Genomic DNA, 20,121 nt, shown 5'->3' with positions numbered 1-20,121 from the left:
GCCACGGTGGGCAGTGCCGGACAGGCCTGCCCAGAAGTAACAAAGTTTGCCCAGCACTCTGAGAAAAATATATTTTAATGCAATTCTTCCTTGTGGTACATGTACATTGTCAGCAGTGTTGTAGCCACGGTGGGCAGTGCCGGGCAGGCCTGCCCAGAAGTAACAAAGTTTGGCCAGCACTCTAGAAAAATACATATGAATGCAACTTTCTTGTGGTACATGTACATTGTTAGCAGTGTTGTAGCCACGGTGGGCAGTGCCGGGCAGGCCTGCCCAGAAGTAACAAAGTTTGCCCAGCACTCTGAGAAAAATATATTTGAATGCAATTCTTCCTTGTGGTACGTGTACATTGTCAGCAGTGTTGTAGCCACGGTGGGCAGTGCCGGGCAGGCCTGCCCAGAAGTAACAAAGTTTGCCCAGCACTCTGAGAAAAATATATTTGAATGCAATTCTTCCTTGTGGTACATGTACATTGTCAGCAGTGTTGTAGCCACGGTGGGCAGTGCCGGGCAGGCCTGCCCAGAAGTAACAAAGTTTGGCCAGCACTCTGAGAAAAATACATATGAATGCAACTTTCTTGTGGTACATGTACATTGTTAGCAGTGTTGTAGCCACGGTGGGCAGTGCCGGGCAGGCCTGCCCAGAAGTAACAAAGTTTGCCCAGCACTCTGAGAAAAATATATTTGAATGCAATTCTTCCTTGTGGTACGTGTACATTGTCAGCAGTGTTGTAGCCACGGTGGGCAGTGCCGGGCAGGCCTGCCCAGAAGTAACAAAGTTTGCCCAGCACTCTGAGAAAAATATATTTGAATGCAATTCTTCCTTGTAGTACGTGTACATTGTCAGCAGTGTTGTAACAACCACAGTGGGCAGTGCCGGGCAGGCCTGCCCAGAAGTAACAAAGTTTGGCCAGCACTCTGAGAAAAATACATATGAATGCAACTTTCTTGTGGTACATGTACATTGTTAGCAGTGTTGTAGCCACACTTGACACTTGACCATTGCTTGGTCCTTCGGATGGGACGTAAAGCAGTTGGTCCCATGTGTTGTGTAACGCATGTAATAGAACCCAGTGCACTTATCGAAAAGAGAAGGGGTTCGCCCAGGTGTTCCTGGCTGTGGCTGCTTAATGCGCCGTAGCACCTTGTAAACCCTTATAAGGTGCTAACTAATTGGGTCTCAAAATTCATCACTGCAATAACCTATCTTTCTGAAAGTTTGTATATACTCAGCGCCTTGAGTACCTTGATGGTAGATACGTGCGCTATATAAGACATCGATATTAGTATTATTATTATTATTAGTAGTAGTATTTATGCCCTAAAATTTGAATCTGAAACGAGTTACTGCCAGGTGTTGCCTTGGTTAACTTGAGTAAATTATTGTTCGCTGAAATAATTAAGTTTTCTAGTTTTCGTTTCATCTGCCATTTGCATACCACTGACATGTATGTACAGACATTTTTGGTTGCCCTCTTTTGACCAAATCACCGATCCTTTTGATTGACAACCCCTCAACTATGAGATGCCCAGTTTGTACCATCTGTTCAAAATAATTTGTTGAAAATAATGTCGGCAAGTGCTGACAGTGGCCCCTCCAGGGTTTCGACATCACATGCATAATGACATCACTGGTGTATTTTGTATATGGGTAAAATTCAAAATAAATGCATGTATTCTTTATCCCCGATGCAAGTTTAACATCTATTAAATCACTGGTTTGTTCGCGGATTTACTGAAAAACAACACTGGAGAAGGATGTTCAGATTTACTTTTTTATATACTTCAATTTACAAACGGTTTCATTTGTGTTTAACTCAATTTCTTCATTGATTTAACACTTGTTAAAAGAGTTTTAGCAAAGATTATTTGTTGCAATTTGTGTTCAAGCTGGTATTCATAACTGATCCTTTTTTCCCCCTGTAGGCTTACCATACTTCCAGTGAAGTTCTGAATGCCATGTCCAACATTGTGCTGAAGTACTTCACCAATGAAACGTACAGTATAACAACCATCAATCATCCACTGCCGAATAGTGCTGTTAATCAGGTAAGGACAGTTGGCTATTGTGAATCCATAGTCGGTACGCACGCATAAGGCTTGGTCGCTAGCTAGATTGAAGGCGAGGAAATAAACCACTACGCTAACCTGACAATCTTATGTTGGCTTTGGGTGTCACAATTGTGCTGTTGAAGGCTATTTGGGATGTTCCTTTATGGACGCCATTTTACTGCAGTTCATTAAGTTACATCCCAACTTTTTCTTTCTCTTGCAGGTTGAGAATGCTGCAGAAAGTACAGACACCTTTTCCTTATCTCTGCTGATCCTGTACGGTATGTCCTTCTTATCGGCCAGCTTCATCCATTTCATCGTCACTGAGAAACAAAGCAAGGTCAGTAACAGATGATAAGCTTATCGTGTTGACTAAGATTTGTTGTAGCATTTTAAAACCAGTGATTTTCTCAAAGGCAAGTTCAAACGCTATTGTGGGATTTGGACTTTGCATGGTCGTAATAAAAGAATACATAGATTCGTTTGTTGAGAACTTGTCTTGCTATTTAATCTACTACCATATAGAGATTTCAGAATTCTGGACACTATATACTTAGTTCTGAAATGAACTGTCCTGATAATGAAGTGCTACCTGGGCAGGAGGTAGACATTTTGCCAGTACTACTACTTTTGCTTAGGCCAAATAAAATAAAAATACCAGTTGATCGTCCGTATTTTTCAGAAAAGAGGAGGATGAGGGCCTTACTATTTACTATTTGCTATTTTTTGTCAAGATGGCCGCTTAGTATTTCAATTCAAACAGGCCACCAATTCTTCAGTTTGAACCCATTGCAAGCTTATTTTACGCCTATTTGTTGCATGAGGACCTGTGTTAAAACTGTTAGTATTTTTTAACAGGGTCGGATGTGTAAAAAGATTTGCTGGTAGGCAATGTTCGAGAGCATCACGTTAGATTCAGAAAAAGCTAATAGGCCAGTCTTCCCCCCCCCCCCACAAAAATCTAAAAATAACAAAAAGTTAAAAAAAGGATGCAGCCCCAAAAAAGGATGCGGGTCGGGAAACGATCAACTGGTATTTTTTTTTATTTGGCCTTAGTCGACTGAGGGGACTTGTTATTAATTTCAATGCTACGGAGTGAATTCTTAAATGTTCTCAACATTTCGACAAACTTGTTCTAGTCATCGCCAGGAGACTGACATATCCCTGTTGAAGTCCCAGCCGAATTCCTGCTTTCCCTGATTGTAGCCAATAAATATGACAGTTATTTTCAGGACTACTGTGTTTTGTCTCCAGAGTTCAGAAGTCTACATCAAGTTATGCAAATTGTGTTGATGTAAACTAAATATATTGATACCTCACCGTACAATGCCTCAAAACCCATCTTATTAATGACCTGTTTTCACACTCGCAGGCCAAGCATCTTCAGATGGTCGGAGGGTTGGATGGCTTCACCTACTGGGTAGCCAACCTCTGCTGGGACTCCATTAACTATTTCCTCGTCTACATTGTCATACTCATTGTCTTTGCTGCCTTTAACGTGGCAGCGTTTAGTGGAGAAAATCTCGGCACGGTGGCAATTATTTTGGTGAGTGTCTTTGCTTTTTGCCACGGCTTTTAGTCTTATTGAAACTGTAAATGATACAGACCACCTGCACAATTTGCAACCCACCTATTCTGTTTTTTTGCATCCCTATGGAAACATCTTTTGTTCTGTCCTTTGTCCCTGTAGTTAAAACTCCTACATTGATTTTGACGCACCCATCCTGTCCGTCAATAAATGTGCATAAAGGAATCGACTCCCAAAAAAGCAGAAATGGTAAATGCACATTGCTTTGAGTGCGTTCTGCATTATACAGGGGGTCTATAGACATCATGCCTCACCCCATTCATAAATACCTAAGGTAGTTTATCCATTCTGATTGGTAATTCTGATATTTTAAGGAAGACTTTTAACTATCATTATCTCCAATCGGTGTACGTTTTATGTGAATCTGTAGACATTGTGTTTTGTCTTACAAAAATTACCCAGATCCTTTAAGAAAAACAGCTGCTATTTTTCCCATTTTTAAAGAAAGCTTTTTGGTGTCATATGAAAGTTGATTCCAAAAGCTATCCAAACATCTAAACCTTTCCCCCCAGAATCATGTATTTTTATTCGGCAGCCGTTTCAAAAGTGTTTAGTTTTGTTGTGAGACACACAGTCCTATTATTAAACTGTGATTTGTTTTTCTCTTATTGCAGCTGTTATTTGGTTGGGCAGCGGTTCCATTTGTCTACCTGCTCTCATACTTGTTCAAGACTCCCGTCACTGCATACGCCGTGACAGTCACACTCCTGTCAATCTTGGGCTTGGTAAGAAAAAAAAATGTTCCTCGGTCATATTTTTCCCCACTCAAAAGTCTGGTAAAGAATTAACTTTTATTTGATATGATTTTGCATGATTTTCTCAAAAGTAATTTTCTTGAAGGAAATAAAGCAATCAATGTTGTTTTGTTTTTCGTTACTGTTTGTTTTGTCCCCATGTTTGTATTTTGTCTGTCTTGGCTGTCTTCTTCAAGCCTATGCTTACCCTGACAGCCTCATACTCTATTTATTTTGGGTCTACATACACACTAGATGAACTATTTTGCTCTCCAGTTTCTTTGCTTGATTATTTTGCTTATCTATGTAATATTTTATGCGTATAAAAATATGTTATGTTTTGAGAAGAGAAGTATGAAATAAATGTTGACTTGAATGAATCAATGAATCACCAAAGAGAAAACTAAAAAGTCCACATTGTGTCTCAACCTGTAGTTTTGTATTTCTGGCGATGATGCACAGAGTCTGTTAACCTCCTGAATTGTAACATCTGGAAGATTCCAGGGGTCAATTTCGAAAAAGAGTTAGGACTAAGTTAGGACTAGTCCTAGCTAGGAGATATTAAAAACGTATGGCTAGTCCCAAATTAAAACAAGTAACTTGTTCTAACTCGAGATAAGACTAGTAGAGTTAAGACTAGAGTTAAGACTAGTGTTGACTCTTTGTGAAATCGAACCTAGGATCCAGACTAAATTGGCCCCTACCCATTTTCATATATCCATGACATTCAATAACAGCACTTATCCTTGCAGTCTCATTTCGTTGATCCCATTCTTAATCCATCTATAAATCCTATCCAAATCTCTTTACCCCACAGGGTACCATCATCACAGTGTTTGTCCTTGAGATCATAGGGACCTACGAAGATGAGGTGTTGATCGTGGATCATGTATTCATGGCTTTACCCACTCATTGCTTAGCAAGAGGACTCATTCAACTAGCAACCAATGTCGCTATAAGGTCCACCTGTACTGCTTCAGACTTGTAAGTCATTGTAGATTAATATAAAAAAAAACTGTATTTACATGCACTTCAGAGGAAAGTCTCTAAGCGCAAAATGTGAGTTGGTGGTAGCTTGTTTGATGTGTAGAGGGAGATTGTTTCATAAATTAGGTGCAGCAAAGTGAAAGCTATGTTCACCATATGTGACCTGTCACCACAAAATGAGCTGAAAGTCAACATTTAAAAAAAATTAGCTATTGTAGCTATTGGTATTTTCTGAATTCTGCAGATCAAGAGCTTTCCAGTGGTATATAACACTTGGGGGTAATAATAATCCTCCAAACCAACAGAGCTTGTGGAAACAAGAGAGTTCTCACTTATCTATTGAGAAAGATTTCACTTCGACCGGCTGTAATGGGAAATGGTACAGTGCGACTTTCAGCTCATTTCTCGTGACAGGTCACATATGTTTTGAATGCAATGTTTTTAATGACAAGGGTGTCTTTGTTTAATGAACGGAGGTTTCTTGTATGGGGTGAGTTGATCTTTCAAGTAGGTTGGACCTCTTCCTCGACTGCATTGAAATGTTTGGAGGAGTTTTTTGAAGATGAGGCAGTAATAGTGTGAGGAGTCAGTCTTTACTGTGGGATAATGACCATGGGTTGGTGGCTTGCTGTTGTTTACTCCTTGAGTACCTGACATGGTTATACGTTTTGAACATGAAATACCAATCTTTCAGTTTTTCTCCCCCGAAGTTCTGTATAATTTGACGCCAACAACAACTTTCGGAAACAGTGTGACATTAACTATTTAGCAGATTTAAAGAGTGGGATTTTTGTCTCCATTTTCAAATGATCCATCTCTCGGGCTCATCTTACTTCATTATAATCTTTGCCATTCTATTTCCACAGGGATATGGAGTTCTGTAAGGCTATCAATGTGACCTATTTTGATAACAACCTGGATTGGGATCAGCCTGGCGTTGGGCAGCATTGCTTCTACCTAGCTATGGAAGGAATCATTTATTTTGCCCTCACTCTTCTCGTAGAGGTTAGACTTTTATTTTGAATGTACAACTTTTTATTATTTTTAAATTTTATTTTGTTTTTTGGGAAGACCAATTTTATACCCTTCCTCCATAAATGCTTATTCCAATTTCTGCAATCAAAATTGATCTCTTGTCACATTAGTATTAATAATAATAATAATAATAAAAAATGATAATGATAAGAAGACGAATTATACATTAGGCGCTAAACAAAGAGCAGAGCGTCTAACAAGGGGAGGGAAACAAATAAGCGAATACCAATATGAAAACAACCTAATGACTAGCCAAGGAAACAAAACATTTAAAGGAGCATTAACTGTATAGATAGTTCCCACTTGACGTTACTCTGGGGGTAATATTAATTGATGTTTTAGTGCAAAACTTTGCACTGTGCAAAAATATCCTGTGTGACACGCCGGAGTTTTATCAACCTGATTGGTTGTTGTGTACCACTTGGCTGCATCGTGACATTCTTGATGGAGGTCAATGCCTAAACCGAAGTTGTCTATAACTATCTATACAGGGTGTTTAAAAAAAGTATACTGATAAAATCCTTTTACTTTTGAGTGCAAGCCAATTAAAATCTGACAAAAGTAATTAGCTAGTGCTCACTCATGGATTTGGTAGAAATTAAAAAGCTATGACCTTGGTCCACCAATTCTTAGAGCGAAATTGTTGTAAACTTCTAAAAAATACAATAGAGATACATTTTTATAAATGTATACTTTTTTTTAAACACCCTGTTTACTGGTATTTATAAACATGTGTCACGGATTATTTTTCACTGCTTTTAAATTTTTTTGTTCTCTCTTCAGATGCAATTCTTCATTCCATCTCGCTCGGCTAAGTATCTGAAGCATCATAGCTCGGCTCCAGAGGTAAGATATTAAACCATACTAAACAACAATTACCTTAAGGTCAATATAAACTTGATATGAGTCCTCTGTACAAAAGTGCACAGACCATATTTGAAATATGGAATGTTTTGGATTGTAAACAAAATTACATTTGAAGGGTATTAGACACAGTAGCATTTTACACTATTTAAACCCGAGGTATCTTGTCCCTCTTATATACAATATAAGACTGTCATATTGGAAATTTAGTGGATCACAAATCTAAAGTTGACCTTGTAGCCCTTTTGTAAATTAATAAGCTGGAGAGTTCTTTCAGAACTAAGTAGTTTTCCGAAGTCTGAAATCTACTCGGTGGCCGCACCAGCAAGACAAATTCTGAAAGCACAAATCACAAAATTAAGTTGATAAATGCAGGTAAACTGAATTTACATTGACCCCTCACTTTTCAAAGCCTTGATTAGTCAGTAAAGGATCTTTTGCAGTTTTAATGGCAGGACTATTTTCACTTGCAGGATATTGATGTTGCCGCTGAGAGGAAGAAAGTGGAAGATTTGAATCATAGGGAAGGTGACTATGCTGTCATTCTTAAGAACCTCTCCAAGACGTATCGAAGCAAACCCTCCCCCGCTGTGGACCAGCTCAACCTGGCTATACCCAAAGGAGAATGCTTCGGCCTGCTGGGTGTGAATGGTAAGACACATCAGGACAATTTTTCATCAGGGCCCAGTTTCATAAAGCTGTTTAGCAGAAAAACTCTGCTTAGCAAATTTCCTTGACTAAGCAAGAAATGACTAAAGTTGCAGCATTGTAACTGTATGGTGTTCACTCTCTGTTAACTTATGCAGGCGTCAATTTGAAGCGTGGACCGACCCTCCTCAGAGGTCGCAAAATATCGACGCCGTTTCGATGCCGAAGCCTGAGGTCAATAATTTGTTGTTATAGTGAAGCCGTAACGTTCTTTTTTAATAATTGGGTGAAGTGTTACCTATAAAGGTAATGAAAAGGGTGAAGCGTTGACAAGCCTTATTTGTGTTTGGTGATGTGACATCGAATCCACGGCATCGGCCGAAAGTATGTCGAAGTCGTGGCGTTTCAAACAACTGTAATTGTGATGCAATCTTTGAAGATGGCCTGTTTTGAAATTCGCGCAAGCCAACTTGGAATTTGCATGCGCGCAATTTTTGAACTGAAGTTTGCCCACACAAATACACACATTCTAACATCGCGCGCCGCACCACCTTGCAAACTGCATCCTGTGGTGCGTTCCACTTGTGAAAACGTTGCCAAGTTTGCGCACGTTTGCTACCGATCTCATTTCGAGTGGAACGAGCTGTGCGCGCCGCCAACGTTAGCAAAAGTTAGCAACGAGGCGAACTAGACTGGTCCCCTGTCTATACCTTATCAGCAAGGAAAGACGTCAGATGTTCAGGCTAGCGATCGCGAACGTGTATGGATGTGTCCGAATTGGCAACTTTGCCTACAGCTACGGCTAGATCAGCGCCTCTGTCAGTGTTGAAGAATAGGCAGACGCGCGTGCCCTAGCCGTAGCTGTAGCAGAAGTCGCCAATTCGGACACGTCCTATGTATATAATAATGTGTGTTGCATGGTGGTTTTGACATGGCTGAAGGCCGGTTTATAGTCGGTCGCGCGATGGTCGCGCGATGGTCGTCTTGCGCGCAATCCTAAGACTGAGGCCTAAAAACCGTGTGTCTTTATGATCGCGTGTCAAGATTTCCGACGCCCGACCATCGCGCGACCGACTATAACTCGGCCTTGACAGTGACAGTGCAACAATAACCGAACGGTAAGCCGATGATATTATTAATATGGTGAAACAGTGGTGAAGCGTCAGACCTGGCGAAAACTGAAAAAGTGAAGCTTCACCTATGGAAATAATTCAAAGGGTGAAGCTTGGACTAACACATTTGCTTATAGAGTGAAGTGGTGGTGAAATCCTGACCCTATACATAATTGGCTCAGGTGAAGAAAGGTGATGCATGAGGAGGGTCGGTCCACGCTTCAAATTGACGCCTGCATTAACGTAGAAATGTATGGACTCTAATAAGATTGGTACATGTATGCCTGCCCTCGTGCTACATTGTAGGAGTGGGTGGCTTTGGTTACACTAGTAATAAGCATCAACTTCAAGCAAAGCCATGTGATGTACATGTACATGTGTATGTGAGAGGACATTGGTTAATTGTTTGTGAATTTGTTTCACAGGTGCTGGTAAAACAACCAGCTTTGGTATGCTGACTGGTGATTTGAGTATTACGGCTGGTAAGACGTACATGGAAGGATACAGCATCCAAGCTGACCGTAGAAAGGTTTGTTTGAAATGTTACTTATTATCTAGAATCTGAACGAATTCTTGATTATATTACTTCTTTAAGAGGCTTCTTTTAAAGGTCCTTGGCAGTTCTCGCCAGTAGTGTGCATGCTCAGACCTACCCGCATGCTCAGAGCCGCAAAAAAAAAGTTACATGTATGTCTAAAAAATGTCCCATTGAGTTGAAGTCAATTACATGGGAAAGCATACCCAGAGTTGTACGCAGGGACTTATAACAAAATGGAACAAAGGTCCCTATAAAATTTTGCTTTGTTAAACTGGGTTTCCACAATGCGATTCTTTAAAAAAGTGAACAATAGAAAAACAGTAGGAAGTCCCTGCGAGTCTCTGTGCAAAAGTAATCGACTCCACACACTGTATTAACATAATGTTTGGTCTGTCTCTTCTGCTTTATTATAGGCTCAACAGAAAATGGGATACTGTCCTCAGGTGAGTTTGGTTCTTTTTTCCCTTCTGTAAAAGTGTTAGATTTTGTGTTCATCCTTGTTTGTACTGCACATATAACTGAACCCTACGTTGTACATGTACTTCTAGCAAGTAGTGTCTCATATTAATAGCGTCTGCTGAAAATTGCAGCTGCAATCCTCTCCTTGGAACATATTGACATCAACAACTAACTGAAGTCCTCAACCAAGACAGCTCTCATCCAGATTCGGAATGACATTGCACAAAGGTCAATTGAGGTCATGAGTCTGCAGCACACCAATACAAATATGTTAGGCCACATAAAATAAAAAAAGTTGTTGATCCTCCCCGCCAGACCGTTCAAAAACCCCCGACCCCCCCTTTTTTTCTTTTTTAAATCATAAAAAACAACCTTTTCAATGATATTTTCGATCAAATGGTTGAAAAAGCAGGATACTAGGCGTGGCAGAAATGTTGTGCAGTAGTGTCAAGGACTGGTGCTGAGGTCATGGTCTGACATTGTGATCCTATATTTTTACCATGGCTGGATTTCTCTTTGAACTTTTACTGCCCAGATTTGTCAGCTGATATTTGTTTTCAAAATGTACAGGTTTGAATAGATGTTTAAAGAAGGTTTTTATTCATGTTGGCAAAGAAAGAACAATTCTTCAAATACTTACTTGGGCTACACTGTGCTTAGTTGTTTGAAAAAAGATTACAGAAAATGTCACCTAGGAGTTGAATTTGTTTGACAAAACTATTGAAAACATCAAAAAAACAAAAACCATCTGTTTTATAGTGATTGTGATGATTCTTTATTCTGGATTTCATATTTGGCATGTCAACAAAACTTATTAAAAAAAACAAAAAAAACTCACTCCCTCCCCATCTGCAAAAAAAAAGAAGGGCAATCAAATTTTTTAAATTGTATGTGGCCTTATAACTAGGGCTCATTTTTTAAAGCCTGATTCATACTTCATGCGAAAGCGATTGCAAGGTATTATTTGGTGACGTAATTATTTGGTGTAATTGGTACACCCCCTTTCTCCAATTGTGACGCGAGAAAATTTGCTTCTCTTTCGCGTGAAGTTTGAGCCAGGCTTTAGCTGGCCCCAGTCTCGAAATTGGGACCAATCGGGGAGCTGCTAGGGCAGAGATGGTTGTGTTGTGACCGTTGTAACGTGACCTGCGTCACGCTTATATTGCACACTCTAAGGAAATAAATCATCTATTGCATTTCCAAACAGTTTTTGTGAAATTTTAGAAAAATTATGGTGTTTTTGGAATTTTTTTTGTTGTGGCTGTGAAAGCCCTTGTCCAAAGCATGCCACCAATTTATATTTATGTTTGAATGCAGTTTGATGCGTTGATTGACCAACTGACCGGTCGTGAGCTTCTGATGCTATTCGCTAGACTGAGAGGTATCCCTAGACACAATATCCAAGCTGTAGTCAAGAGTACCATCACTCATCTTAATCTGGATAAGTGGGCAGATAAGCTCTGTGGCACCTACAGGTAGGTCATCTCGTTTTGAATCTTGTGTTTCTTATTTATTTTCAAGGTTTCATTAGATGTTAATAGATTTAATAGATTTTGTTTCTGATCGGGGATTATGAATATAGATGTTTTACCCTTAAACCGTTGTGTATTAAGCAGTTTATATGTATACTCAGCACTTTCCCCGAGTTTGGGTACTTTTTTAAAATGTCCACAGATTTACATTAAACTTACAGGGTTTGAAGATAATGATAGTGGAAAAGCTTCCCTTCAAATATTACTAACTAAGGTTTTGTAGTTTTTGAGAAATGAGTAAAACAAGTCACAAAATAATTTTGGTCTCATGAGACCAAAATTATTTTAGCATGTAAAATCCCCTTAACCAGTTATGATATTACACCAAAACCATAGCATAAACTGGTTAATACGTTTTTACATGCTAAAACTGAGACGAAAATTATTACTTTTACTCATTTCTCAAAAACTACAGCACCTCAGTAAGTAAAGTTTCCAGGGAAGCTTTCTACTATCATAATCTTCAAACTGTGTAAGTTTAATGTAAATCTGTGGACAATGTGTTTTTTGTTAGGAAAAAGTACATATACCCTTACACACCAATGTTAAGGTAAAAACAAATAATATTCTTAATCCCCCCCAAGACAGCTTTTTTTTAGAACTTAAGTAGCGTCTCGAAATCCAAATTAGCCACGCGATTCTAAGATATATAGCAAAGACAGGTTCTCAAAAACTATCTTCACAGCTAAGATATATACACGATGAAATGCAATGCCTCAAAAATTATTTTCTTGTAGTTTAATCTTTGAACCAAGACTGACAAATTTGTTGAAACACTGATATGATAGTGTGTTGTGGATCAAAAGTAATTTTACTCGGCCAATAAGCAAATGATACTTTTTCCAAAAAGAAAATAAAAAAAATCAAATATTTGATTTTGTTTTTTTTCTTAAGTGGAGGGAATAAGCGTAAGTTGAACACAGCCACGGCTCTGGTAGGAAGCCCACCCATCGTTCTTCTTGATGAGCCCACATCAGGAATGGATCCCAAGGCAAGACGTCATCTTTGGAATGCTCTGACTCAGGTCATGAAAGACGGACGCTCTATCGTCCTCACATCACACAGGTAAAACAGTTGCAAACTTTTAAATAAGACAAACTGTTTTTACTGATGTGTATTAATCACTGTATACATGTACTTTCCTGAGTTCTGTTAAAAAAAATCCACAGGCAAATCACCCGGGTGGGAAACAAACCCACCACCTTTGCATTGCTAGAGCAGATGTCTTCCACTAGACCACAGAGCTAGCCCGGTGGCTATGAGGCAGTTCTAAAATGAACTAACAAACAGGAATGGGAAATAATGTGGTTTTTGTCCATTTCATGGAGTTGCTTATTAAAGCAGAAAATATTCATGAATTGGGGTGCGTTCCACTCGCGCAAATGACTCGCAACTGTTCGCGCAAACGTTTTTATCTTTGAAACGATCGGTGCGCATTACGCGATGTCAATATGACGGCGCCCTGAATGCTGTATGTAGTCCTCTTTTCTACATCATTTCTTCAACTAATTAACTTTGTTACTTTAAATCTTTATTATAAATCACCGAAAATACAATGTTATTATGTTTGTGACATAAAAATAATACTGTATGCTTGTCCGCCATTTTAAAAACCACTCGCCAACACCTCAGAATTATGTTCGCCTAAAGTTGCCAACGTTCGCCAACGGTGGCAGCACACAACTCGTTACACTGGAAATTGTTGGCGAACGTGCGCAACTGTTGGCAACGTTTGCGCGAGTGGAACAGACCCCAGGTTTCTGCTTATAGCAAAAATGTGCAGGATACCAGTCAAAAATGGTTACATTTTATTTTGTCTGGTTTCTTATCTGGTAAGCGTAGTGTTGCTGGGTGCGGTTTTGTGGGTTTGCCTATTTGGGGTTTTCCTCCCACATTTATAACTGAGCATTTCTTCATCTTTGAGAATCTTCAGGCCTACGGGTCACATGGCTGAGTCACTTAGTAGGGTCTCTTAGTTTCATTACCAGAAAGATTTAAAGGCAATGGACACTATTTATAATTACTCAAAATAATTGTTAGCATAAAAACTTACTTTGTAACAAGTAATGGGGAGAGGTTGATAGTATAAAACATTGTGAGAAACGGCTCCCTCTGAAGTGCAATAGTTTTCAAGAAAGATGTAAATTTCCACGGATTTGATTTTGAGACTTCAGATTTAGAATTAGAGGTCTGGATCGAAAAGCACACAACTTCGTGTGACAAGGGTGTTTTTTCTTTCTTTATTATCTCGCAATGTCGATGATCAATTGAGCTAGAATTTTCACAGGTTGAGATACACCAAGTGAGAAGACTGGTCTTTGACAATTACCAATAGTGTCCAGTGTCTTTAAGTGCAAAAAATAGAGGATATAAAAAGACACCCCACGTTTTACATCAAGCATGCTGTATAACTGTTCTCTATTATTGCGATTTACAGTCCGATGTGATATTTTTGTTTGCAGTATGGAAGAGTGTGAGGCGCTGTGTACTAGGCTTGCCATCATGGTGAATGGGCAGTTCAAATGCCTGGGTAGCACCCAGCATCTAAAGAGCAGGTAAGGACCAATGGGTAGACAGGGCTGTTGATCGGGATACCTGCTTTTTAGCAATTTATCATAACAGTGAATTCTCTTTGATGATTTTGTTTACGAGTATTGTGAAAGGGGGCACAAATTGTTCAGGATTTTTTGAATTACAGTTAAAAGAAATATCATTGGAAATGCAGATGCTTACTTCTGTTGGTAGTTTTCTGTGAGTGTTTATCTTGTCTGTCAGTTTTTATTCTCCAAAATTGGAATGAGAGAAGCGTTACCGTCAGTAACAGTTTTGAGATTGTGTATTCCAATTGTGGATTATTTTGACTTGGTGTACATAACCGCTCTGAATTTGTCACTTGTAGTTTTTTGTTGTGTGCATCTGCATTTATATAGTATTAAAGCAATCAAAGGGTTCCAAGAGAACCAATTACGTGACGTGCAACAAAAACGCATGTACCATGGCTAAGGATGCACGGTGCACGTGCGCGGCGGGTAACATGAAAAGTGATGTACATGTACACCGGTGTGCATGTACATCACCTTGATCGTTCCCAGTGTTGGTCGATTTCCAGCGCTGTGTACAAAACACCCCCGGGTTCGAGGGAACAGTCGGGAATTGTTTCTTGTTCGTCTATTATACAATGAAAACTCCGTCATAATAATGTTTGAAGATTACAACGGAACTTCGAGAAGAGGAATATTAATGTTACCAAGGTATAACAAAACAATTGTTGCGCGCTGTGATTGGGGTCCATGGGTTTTGTACACCCTTGGGGGAAAATGGCACGCACAGCTTCGCGTCGGGTGCCATTTTCCCCCTCGGGTGTACAAAACGCCTTGGACCCCATCACAGCGTGCAATAATTGTATAATGTACTTTGCCTCTACATTACTATTTTGATTTTTGATTTCTTTTTTGTTATCAGGTTTGGTACTGGATACACCATGATGATCAAAGTGGATCCTGCCTTTAACCTCCAAGTAGTCAAGAACTTTGTTCAGAGTGTTTTTGCGGGTTCCATCCTACTTGAAGAGCACCAGGTAAGTCAAACTTGCAGTTGTAAATATTATGACTACTGTGATTTACAGTTATATATTAATTTACAGTTGAACAAACAAAAGTTGAGCGGAACTAAGATGGCTCAGTTGGTACAGCGCCTGCATGTTGATATAAATGCTCAACCCAAAACTATTTATTATCGTTGTTACTATTTATTTGACTTTTAAAATAAAATAAAAAGGGAAAAAAAAGACCAATATCAAGTTGGGGCCATATCCAGATACCCATATCAAGTTACCAAAAGTGTACTCAAACAGCGAGTCGGCTAATCCAAACTAGAAAATTGGAATATCACTGTTCATAAAATTTTGTTTAGCTTAATTTTATTAGTATGTTCAAGATTCATATTGCTCATATATGAACGATGTATTAGGCCCGTTATCATGAATGTGCTTGGAGTTAATGATTTGTCGTTAAAAGTACTTAAAACAAAAAAATTGGGGGTGTGTTTTCTCCTTGCAGAGCTTGCTCCATTACCAAGTAGACAATGAGCAGTTGAGCTGGTCTTACATCTTTGGTACCTTGGAAGAAAGCCGTGAAGGCTTGGGCATTGAAGACTACAGCGTTAGTCAGACTACACTAGAACAGGTAGGGCTTATTCTCTGCTGTTCTCCCATTGCCTTTCCAAATATTTAGCAAATTTTGTTGCACTCCTGTCCCAAACATTTCTTGTCCTGAACATTTTCTAGTTCTAAACATTTTCCTGTTGTAAAGTTTTACCTGTCCTAAATGTTTTCCTATCCAAACATTTTTTCTCATAAACATTATCCTGATAACATTAACGTACTGCTGTCCAGTTTGGGCTTTTATAAACTTTTTTTTTAAGAAGCTACATGTACTTGCAACAAGGTTACCCTGTTGAGTGTTGGACTGAGTGTTCTAGTGGTACACCATATTCAAGTCCTGTCATTCACAGGGTATGGGTTCGAACCCGGGCCTAGCTGGTGGCCAGCACCAGATGGGACATGTAGGGTCCACAAACAAGGATAGGTAGTACATGTGAGAGATTTACAAACTCTTATCGTGGAAGAAGAGAACTTCAACTGCTACTTGTACTTCATGTACTTGGCAAAGATCACAAATTTGCAAAGTACATAAATTTGAAGTAGACATTGTCAAGCAGCAAATACAGTTAAGTGTCTTTTTCTACTAAGGACACAAGTTTCAGGATGGAGATTTGAACCAACATTGTGATGGCTTGTCCTCCACAACTTGAATTAGGTTTGCTATATTTGTATAATGTCCATGCCTCTATAAAGAATGCCAGGACCTGCTAGAGAAACAACACAAACCTGAAAATTTAGTTTTAGTGTTTAGGGGCTTACTTCAGTGTTTCTGGTTCATTGCAAGCCCCCTTTTTGTACAGGTTTCTTCAGGTTTCTGAGTTAAGGTAATTAATTTTTGCTTTTTTGTCCTCAAGGTGTTCATCAATTTTGCCAAGGAGCAACACTCTGAGGAGTCCGGTAAAGGACGTCAACAGCGCCCTCCTGCGCCGTACAATTCCACCACTACAGGTCCCATGCCTGCCGTCATTACTTAGGGTAATGGCAATGTGTCTTCAACACACCCAATTCAGAATATTCACAAAACTGGGTGAAACATATCAGTGATTACTGGGTGTTTATGAAAGACCCAATTAAAAATATCTACTCGCCTGATTGAGAATAATGTTATTGGTATTATGGTATAAAATGTCACCTGTTCAAACAAGCATCATACTCGCACAATCCTAATCCTAATTTGTCTTTTGCTCTCAAGAGCCACCTGCGGCTTCTTTAGGCGGATACCAGCGCTCTACAAAAGTGTTCTTTATTATTATTGTTTTTATTATTATTATAAAGGTATTTCAGTAACACACCTTGATATATTAAACTATTTATAAATCAAAGTAAAAATGAAGACCATATTTTTTCAGTTATACTGTAACAGGGTAATGGCCAACTGGGAATGTTTTCCCATCTGAAACTTTTATAACAGGGTGACACTTATTATTACAGCATGTACATGTATATTGAAAACAAGCAACTGGATTTATCGTACTACGTGTACAAACAAGCAACTGGATGTATCGTACTACGTGTACAAACAAGCAACTGGATGTATCGTACTACGTGTACAAACAAGCAACTGGATGTATCGTACTACGTGTACAAACAAGCAACTGGATGTATCGTACTACGTGTACAAACAAGCAACTGGATGTATCGTACTACGTGTACAAACAAGCAACTGGATGTATCGTACTACGTGTACAAACAAGCAACTGGATGTATCGTACTACGTGTACAAACAAGCAACTGGATGTATTGTACTACGTGTACAAACAAGCAACTGGATGTATCGTACTACGTGTACAAATTTGAACAATTCTAAAGAACTTTGGGTCTCTTGAAAACCAGTGGCTATAGTAAGGATTTATGCAGCACTATCTTTATGTAATATGTACACTTTGTCATTTTAAACGTATTTCTAATGTATTTGTAATAAATTGTATTACAAAATAGATATGGGAACAAAAGTTATATTTTAAATGGCTGGTTGTAATCACAGTTTGTAAAATTTCACTTTAGTGCTTTCATTCTTAAGAACTAAATACTGAGGAATATTTTTAATAGATTTAACAAGTATGGGATATATTTTCAACCAATATCTTTGTACTATATGTGTGTGGCTTCATCGTGGAAAAATATTTGAAAGTTTACTTGAGTGTGTGATTGTACTTTATGTTCAGATATACAGGTATATATATATATATGTAAACACACAAAGTCACATTGGTGACTCTGTTATTAAACAAATTTATTGTGCACCATTTTTCGGCATTCTTGTTCAAGAAGACCTGAAGTGGAACATGCGGGTTGGAAGTGATGTGTAAAAAAAAAACAAGAAACTTTTCCGAATGCTCAAATGTTGTAATCTCCCATTGGCTGACCTCGTTACAATTTATTTACAGTATGTCAGGCCCACTCTGGAATATCGCCTCCCCTGTGTGGTTTTGTGGTTTGACAAAATCACAAAGCGAGTGCCTTGAGAGGCTGCAGAGGAAAGCTTTTCGCATTATTCTTTCCGGTGACGTCGTCAATTCTAAACCATACAGTGACAGGCGTGCAACTCTTCAGCGGAATTCCGTGTTTTAAAAAGGATGATCGGCGCTAAAATAATATAAATATATTTTTGTTAAGCCTAGTATATGCCTGGCAACAGCAATGTACAACTACAATCATGTAAAATAAGCCTAGTATATGCTTACCATGCACCTTAGAGCATAATAAACCTCAACATTTTCTAGGGTACCATTGTGGGTCTCGTGTCCCATGGCGTTACGGCTGCCTCGCTCGGCACTTGCGTTGTGCCTTTGAAAATTGTCCTCCTTTTTTTTCAACGGGCAGTTGCATGCCTGAGTGATTGTCTGCCAGACACTTCAAATTCAACCTGTCTTTGTCAGGCTTGAAATGCTGAGCCTTAATTGTGGGTACGCTTTGTTGAAATCCAACATTCAACCTCCTAGGAGCAATAATAACTTAAGAAATTCCGACCGGTTGTCATCTACATGTATGTCGCACTAACTGTTACAAGACCAGCCTTATTCCATCCCTGGTTAATCTTTATCAACAAAACAATATCTTGTATTTTTTGCTGTCCATGTTTTTTTTAAAAACTGTTGTGCAATGTTTTCCTGATCTGTGTAGGGACAGTATTGGGATAAGTTTGTCTTTTTGTGTAATTCTGTGTCATTTGCCCTTTTATCTTGGGGGTTTGGGTTCATATGTGCATTTTATCGTTTACAGTTTTTATCATATCAATACCATATTGCACACTAGAGACCATTGTTCAGTATGTTTACTGCAAGTGTCTTTTTAATCAGTAGTGATACAATAAATAAAAGTAAACCATTATAGGCTAGAAAATAATAATAATACAGCACTTTTAAAGCGCACTTAATCTGTAAAACATTCAAAGGCGCTGGTCAAAGAACAAGAAGAAAATTTCACTCAATGCATAGGCTAATCTGAAGAGATGGGTTTTGAGAGAATGTTGGAATCGAGAGATGTCATGTGTGTCCTTGAGATGTTGATGTTGAGCTCAGTTGGTAGAGCACCGACACATTACTATGTAGGTCGCAGGTTTCTGCTAATTGTACAATTTTCCTTGTTCAAACCAAAATCATTTAACAATTTACCCAGTCAGTTTTCCTTGTTGTTAATTTTATTAATCACTATGATATGAACAATTTTCCATTTGGTAAAAAATGTTTTCCATTTTTAATATATTTTATCCAAGAGTGATGTGCAAACAATTAACTTTCATATTTTATTTTCGACCAGACTTTTACAGTGGTATATATTTATATATTTATGTATGGTTAAAAAGAATGTATAAAAAGTGCCTCGTTTAAGATGTTTTTTGGTTCAAAATTAGAAATAGCCGTTAGAGAAGACAAATGTTGGAAACTAGTGTTAACCACATAGGATTTGTGGCATCATATACATATGTTTTTGGTTTGCGGGAAACACCATGTGTATCTACTTGCTAGGTGGAGTTTGTTCTTAGAGAACTGTCTCCCGAACACCCGAACAATCTACTCCGCGGTAGTACAATAAGAAAGACAGTTCTCTAAGAACAAACTCCACCTGGCAAGTAGATACACACATGGTGTTTCCGCAAACCAAAAATATATAGTTTTAATCAGTTCGTTTTTGGAAGACTCAATAGTAAACAAAATTATTTTGAACACTCAGCGGTGGGCTTATCAACTGGCCTTCCAGTTTCTGTGCGTGTTTAGCGGTGGTCATGTTAACAGGACACGTGTTGGGAGATACTATAGTGGACTGCATGAACACAGATGACTGTTTTATGGAGTCACTAGGGTCATGCTTTGGTGACCACAGTAAAAAGGCACGGCAAACAACAAACAGATGGATTTGTGCCTCGTGCCTTTATTGGACACCTGTTCCTTTCTCATACCATCCAAAATTG

General features: G+C 38.8%; 1 protein-coding gene across 2 annotated transcripts in view; it reads left to right on the top strand.

The window, feature by feature from the left end:
• LOC117289086 (ATP-binding cassette sub-family A member 3-like) overlaps positions 1-18,373 on the top strand; it is a 51,095-nt gene extending 32,722 nt beyond the window's left edge. For both annotated transcript variants that reach the window (XM_033770034.1, XM_033770035.1), the window contains 16 exons: positions 1,926-2,048; positions 2,275-2,391; positions 3,424-3,597; positions 4,254-4,364; positions 5,191-5,357; positions 6,227-6,365; positions 7,179-7,241; positions 7,733-7,910; positions 9,445-9,548; positions 9,971-10,000; positions 11,334-11,491; positions 12,443-12,613; positions 14,011-14,103; positions 15,011-15,125; positions 15,607-15,732; positions 16,565-18,373. In XM_033770034.1, the coding sequence (XP_033625925.1) occupies positions 1,926-2,048; positions 2,275-2,391; positions 3,424-3,597; positions 4,254-4,364; positions 5,191-5,357; positions 6,227-6,365; positions 7,179-7,241; positions 7,733-7,910; positions 9,445-9,548; positions 9,971-10,000; positions 11,334-11,491; positions 12,443-12,613; positions 14,011-14,103; positions 15,011-15,125; positions 15,607-15,732; positions 16,565-16,684 (1,989 nt within the window). In that variant the 3' untranslated portion in view covers positions 16,685-18,373. The remainder of the gene's footprint in view (positions 1-1,925; positions 2,049-2,274; positions 2,392-3,423; positions 3,598-4,253; positions 4,365-5,190; positions 5,358-6,226; positions 6,366-7,178; positions 7,242-7,732; positions 7,911-9,444; positions 9,549-9,970; positions 10,001-11,333; positions 11,492-12,442; positions 12,614-14,010; positions 14,104-15,010; positions 15,126-15,606; positions 15,733-16,564) is intronic.
• The last annotated feature ends 1,748 nt before the right edge of the window (positions 18,374-20,121 follow it).

The sequence above is a fragment of the Asterias rubens genome, chromosome 4 (genome assembly GCF_902459465.1).
Source record: "Asterias rubens chromosome 4, eAstRub1.3, whole genome shotgun sequence".
Classification (NCBI taxonomy): Eukaryota; Metazoa; Echinodermata; class Asteroidea; order Forcipulatida; family Asteriidae; genus Asterias; species Asterias rubens.
The sequence above is the reverse complement of the archived record's forward strand: the minus strand, read 5'-3'. Positions and strand labels throughout refer to the sequence as shown.